General features: G+C 42.0%; 1 protein-coding gene across 1 annotated transcript in view; it reads right to left on the bottom strand.

Annotated features, from left to right (window-relative positions):
• LOC108666887 overlaps window positions 1-2,253 on the bottom strand; it is a 17,367-nt gene extending 15,114 nt beyond the window's left edge. Inside the window, exon 1 of the mRNA XM_018153837.2 lies at window positions 1,826-2,253. Coding sequence (XP_018009326.1) covers window positions 1,826-1,944 — 119 coding nt within the window. The 5' untranslated portion in view covers window positions 1,945-2,253. The remainder of the gene's footprint in view (window positions 1-1,825) is intronic.
• Window positions 2,254-5,336: the final 3,083 nt, after the last annotated feature.

Consider the following 5,336-nt stretch of genomic DNA (forward strand, 5'->3'; position numbering starts at 1 on the left):
TCTGTAACGCTTCTACTTCTGTAACGCTTCTACTTCTGTAACGCTTCTGCTTCTGTAACGCTTCTACTTCTGTAACGCTTCTACTTCTGTAACGCTTCTACTTCTGTAACGCTTCTACTTCTGTAACAGTTCTATTTTTGTATCGGTTTTACTTCTGAGGAAGTCACCGCAAATAGTATACGTATATTAACGAATATGTTAAGGCGACGGGTTGGAGTTCTATACATTTAGATTATTCTAATCGAGACTTCTTTTTTTTCCCATGCGTAAGGAAAGAGCGATGCTTTTTAGCGCATTTTCTCATTCATGAAAAAAATGCACTATTATGCTCGCCATGTCTGTCTGTCTGTCTGTCTGTCTGTCCGTGACTTCACGTTTTCGTCGACGAGAAAATGCGCTCTCTGTCACTGACTGCAGTGAGTACTGAGTTATTTTTTTACGCTTATGTGGGTCATCCTGACCCGTTAGGACCGGCAAAATGGCGCCTCGGTGCTATAGGCTGAAAGTATATGTCACCAGTAGGACAACATGATATCTTCAATTATCTGAATCAGGAAGTTGTCTTCAATATTCGTGCTTCGAGTTATCTTCAATTTTCTGAGACTCGGCAATAAGTTGTCTTCATCATTCGTGCTTCGAGTAATTAATTCATTACATTCAGCCATTTTGACGAGTGTTGCAGCGCTGCATTTGCTTGTTATTCCTGAGTCGGAACCTGGAGAGTCGGCAGACCAGTTGAATTAAATAATTTCCGAAGAGCGTTTAGGCAATGTACAGGTTTTTTTTACAAATTAAATTACAAATTTGTCCGAATTTTACGCCTTTGTGTCAAACAGGTATGTAAGTCGGAGAAGTGAGTCAGATGATTGAGTGAGTCAAGGGGAGAGTAAGTGAGACGAGAGACGGCAAGAGTCTCATCAGTAAAGGGAGAATATTGAGTTGAGTTATACGAGAGAGTTGGGTGAGTGAGACGAGAGAATGGGGCGCAAAGTAAATGAGACGAGAGGGTGAGTGAGTGAGACGAGATGGGAGGTGAGTGAGACGAGATGGCAGGTGAGTGAGACGAGATGGCAGGTGAGTGAGACGAGATGGCAGGTGAGACGAGTGAGTGTATGGCATATGGCAAGACAAGGACGCGTAGCAATTAGCAGGCAAGCAGGCACGCAGCGCTGCAGTCTTGGCTATGGAATTAGCGTCGCTCAATAAGCTTCATCGCTTCATGTCCTGCCTCTGGGCTGTGGGGCCCTGTTGCTATTGAGTGGGCTGTGGGGCCCTCTCGTTATTGAGTGGGCTGTGGGGCCCTGTTGCTATTGAGTGGGCTGTGGGGCCCTGTTGCTATTGAGTGGGCTGTGGGGCCCTCTTGTTATTGAGTGGGCTGTGGGGCCCTCTCGTTATTGAGTGGGCTGTGGGGCCCTCTCGTTAGTGAGTGGGCTGTGGGGCCCTCTCGTTATTGAGTGGGCTGTGGGGCCCTCTCGTTATTGAGTGGGCTGTGGGGTCCTCTCGTTATTGAGTGGGCTGTGGGGCCCTCTCGTTACTGAGTGGGCTGTGGGGCCCTCTCGTCATTGAGTGGGCTGTGGGGCTTTCTCGTTATTGAGTTGGCTGCGGGGCCCTCTTGTTATTGATTGGGTGTGTGGGCCCTCTCGTTATTGAGTGGGCTGTGGACCGCGGCCCACTCTTGATTGCTACACATAATTCAGCCCATCACCTGCACCTTGTTTCTCCACTTAATCGAACTTGGTAAACATATAGATACGCCTATGCATTTACCCATGAAAAAAACATTGCAATTTAAATAGTTGTATCATATACCTATACTCGAACTTACATTAGGAAATTCGGGTGTATCTGTTGATCGTGTTGATGGCCGTTGAATTGGGCGTGATGAAGCCGTGGACTTAGTTCCAGCGGAATGGCTGGGTGTGACACCATCGAAACTGATTCCATGCAAGTAACTTAAGAATTATCACCACAATACTTGATCTCAATTAATATTTTTCTTGCACTTTTATCAATGGCGGACTCACAAGCACTTGATTCCCAACCTGAAATTCTAAGTAGATTAGATGTATAACTTTGCAACCATCTAATACTGAAACGATGGCATAAATTTCATGTGTTTTGCATTTATTATAATCGTTAGCTAAGACCAGTGACGTTTATATTGAAATTTTAGATGCCACCACACACGTTGACCCAGTGGCCAGAAACAAAGCGTTGTGTTGGTGCGCGCGTCACAACCTCCACGTACAAAGGCCAGCGCCCGACTGACTGCGACCAGACCAAAACACTTCATTGTCTAACCGCCTCGATGCGCGTTGTCTGCTGTCGTGTCTAGGCTCTTCAATTCATGACCGGTCATTGTCATCAACATCAGAGTTGACGCATTTCCCTATGTCATTCAATTATTCCTAGGATATAATGCGCGTTATACCTTCTTCGGTTATGTTGAACTCGCCATATATTCGCGAGTTTCGAAGGTATTGTCACAGGATTTCTCCCGGCTTGTGTGCGGGGCAGAAGGATACTCTGTTCTCAGCATCCTTTTAATTATTGAGTTTTTTCGCTGGTCAGGGAGTGTGTGCAGATAATGTTAAGTCATCTCCCTGAATGGCTCGCCAAGAGCTTGCTGCTCAGCAAGACTCTCAGGCATAATGCCGCGCCATTACGCCGCTTTACATTTACGCCGTTGCGCCTTTACGCAGCTGCTTCCATTCGCGGATGCGCCTTTCGCCGTTGCGAATTTACGCCTTACGCCGCTGCGCGCTGAACGTCGAACCTCCTGTTCATAGATGGTGGCTTCGACCGAAGGATTTAGATGGTGGTTGCAAACGAAGGATTTAGATGGTGGCTACAAACGAAGGATTTAGAAGGTGGCTGCAAACGAAGGATTTAGATGGTGGCTGCAGACGAAGGATTTGGATGGTGGTTGCAAACGAAGGATTTAGATGGCGGCTTCGAACGAAGGATTTAAATGGCGGCTTCGAACGAAAGATTTAGATTGTGGCTTCGAACGAAGGATTTAGATGGTGGCTTCAACCGAAGGATTTAGATGGTGGCTTCAAACGAAAGATTTAGGTGGTGGCTTCGGACGAAAGATTTAAATGGTGGCTTCGAACGAAGGATTTAGATGGTGGCATCAAACGAAGGATTAAGATGGTGGCTGCAAACTAAGGATTTCAGATGGTGGCTGCAAACGTAAGGATTTTAATGGTGGTTACAAACGAAGGATTTAGATGGTGGCTTCGACCGAAGGATTTAGATGGTGGTTGCAACCGAAGGATTTAGATGGTGGCTTCAAACGAAGGATTTAAATGGTGGTTGCAAACGAAGGATTTAGATGGTTGCTGCAGACGAAGGCTTCAGACAGTGGCTTCAGTCTGGAATGTCCGTGGAATGCTGGTGCGATGGATGACCTTATGTGCCGCGTCTTCCTCTATTCTCTTTAAATGATGTGGCATGCCTTGCTTGCTTGACATTCTCCTTGCCTAATGGTTTCCTGCGCTTGTTTCATTCCTCGCTTCATTTCTCGTTTCATCTGTCGTTTCATTACTCGCTTCAATCCTTGTTTCATTCATCGTTTCATCTGTCGTTTCATTACTCGCTTCATTCCTCGCTTCATTTCTCTTTTCACCTGTCGTTTGATTACTCGCTTCTATCCTCGCTTCATTCCTCGTTTCATTCTTCGTTCCATTCTTTATTAGAAATTTTACATTAAATTTTGCATCACTTCTGCAAATTTGAAAATTGAAAATTGTGAATAAAATTTTTCAAGTTTCTTGTTAAAAAATAAATATATTAGTTGCGTGGTCTTCGAATTAAAAAAGTTTTTAAGCCGATGGTGACGCCTACGTGAGTTCTTTTACGTTTTTTACGTGTGTCCTCTATTAAACCAAATTATCTTTTTTTTTAATAAATTACTACCTTTTTCCGCTTGTTATTCAATTCTTCAAGATTAGCCCGGTCAATTAAACTTTATTATATTACTAATTACATGACAATACTAATCATTTTAAACTTTGAATTTGTGTTAATCTTGCTTCATTAACCATATTACCGTCTTATTCGTCAATCATCATCATTTGGCTAACTTTGGCTACTTACCTCTTGAGTGGTCCAATTACTCAAGGTAATTATTTTTAGAGTTAATAGGATCACTTAATTTGTGGATTTTATTTATTTTGAATTTCAAAATAATCTTTGATTATTTAGTAGCAATTAATAAAGTTTACCGCTTTTTGCAACAAAACACCTGAGTGACGCGGCAGTATCTTCCGAACGCACTACTGCCTCTGATCATTCCTTAACCAATGTAAGACCGAACCTGCCGGACCAAAACAATATTTTGATGCACAAGAGCAACAGCAAATTAAGCTTCTCCAGTTGCAACTATTCATTTAATTATCCAAATGATCGTACTATGATAAGCACTTTCAATAAATAATCTGGAATACCCGAAAATGCTTTTGTCTTCACCATCAATACCAATATTTACATTCTTCGTTTCATTCTTTGTTTCATTTCTAGTTTCATTTCTCGTTGTATTCCATGTTTTATTTATGGTTTGATTTCTCTTTGCATTCCTTGCTTTATTTCTAGTTTCATTCCTAGTTTAATTCCTCGTTTAAATTTTCGTTTCATCCCTCGTTTTATTTCTTGCTTCATTCCTCGGTCATTGAAGTCGAGTCTCGGATTGTCAATCCGAATGCATAAATGAAGATGCCGTAATTAATGTGAATTAATGTGAACCAGGAGTGTCGTGGCTTTGCTTACATTCTCAGTAATTAGCTTGAAATTTGTATTGCCACCATTCATCTTTTTATAAACTTAAATTTAGTCACTTTATCTTGCTATCTAAAGGAATTAGCCTAAATTTATTGTCTTGGTTTTCATTCATCTTTTTTTTATAAATTAACTTATGAACTCCATGAATTCTTCCTTTTATGAGTTATATCCATATTCAGTTAATACATGAATAGAAGTATTCAGCTCATTCATGAATAATAAACACAAAGAGGCAAACAATGTCAGAGAAGAGACATTAATGACTTTAAACAGATTCATGTAGACCACAGAACAATGAATGTGTCATATTGTCCAAATATTGACACACTTCTTACCCACAGCACGAGCAGAGAAAAAATCATACGCTCATTTGCCGGGCCAAATTAGGTCAGGGTATACGGAGGCAAATAGTGCATCATGCAGGTACAAATTAGGTCAGAGTGACCAACATCGAGGCAAATAGTGCATCATGCAGGTACAAATTAGGTCAGAGTGACCCACATCGAGGCAAATAGTGCATCATGCAGGTACAAATTAGGTCAGGGTGACCCACA

This window comes from Hyalella azteca, unplaced genomic scaffold (assembly GCF_000764305.2).
Source record: "Hyalella azteca isolate HAZT.00-mixed unplaced genomic scaffold, Hazt_2.0.2 contig6532, whole genome shotgun sequence".
Lineage (NCBI taxonomy): Eukaryota > Metazoa > Arthropoda > Malacostraca > Amphipoda > Hyalellidae > Hyalella > Hyalella azteca.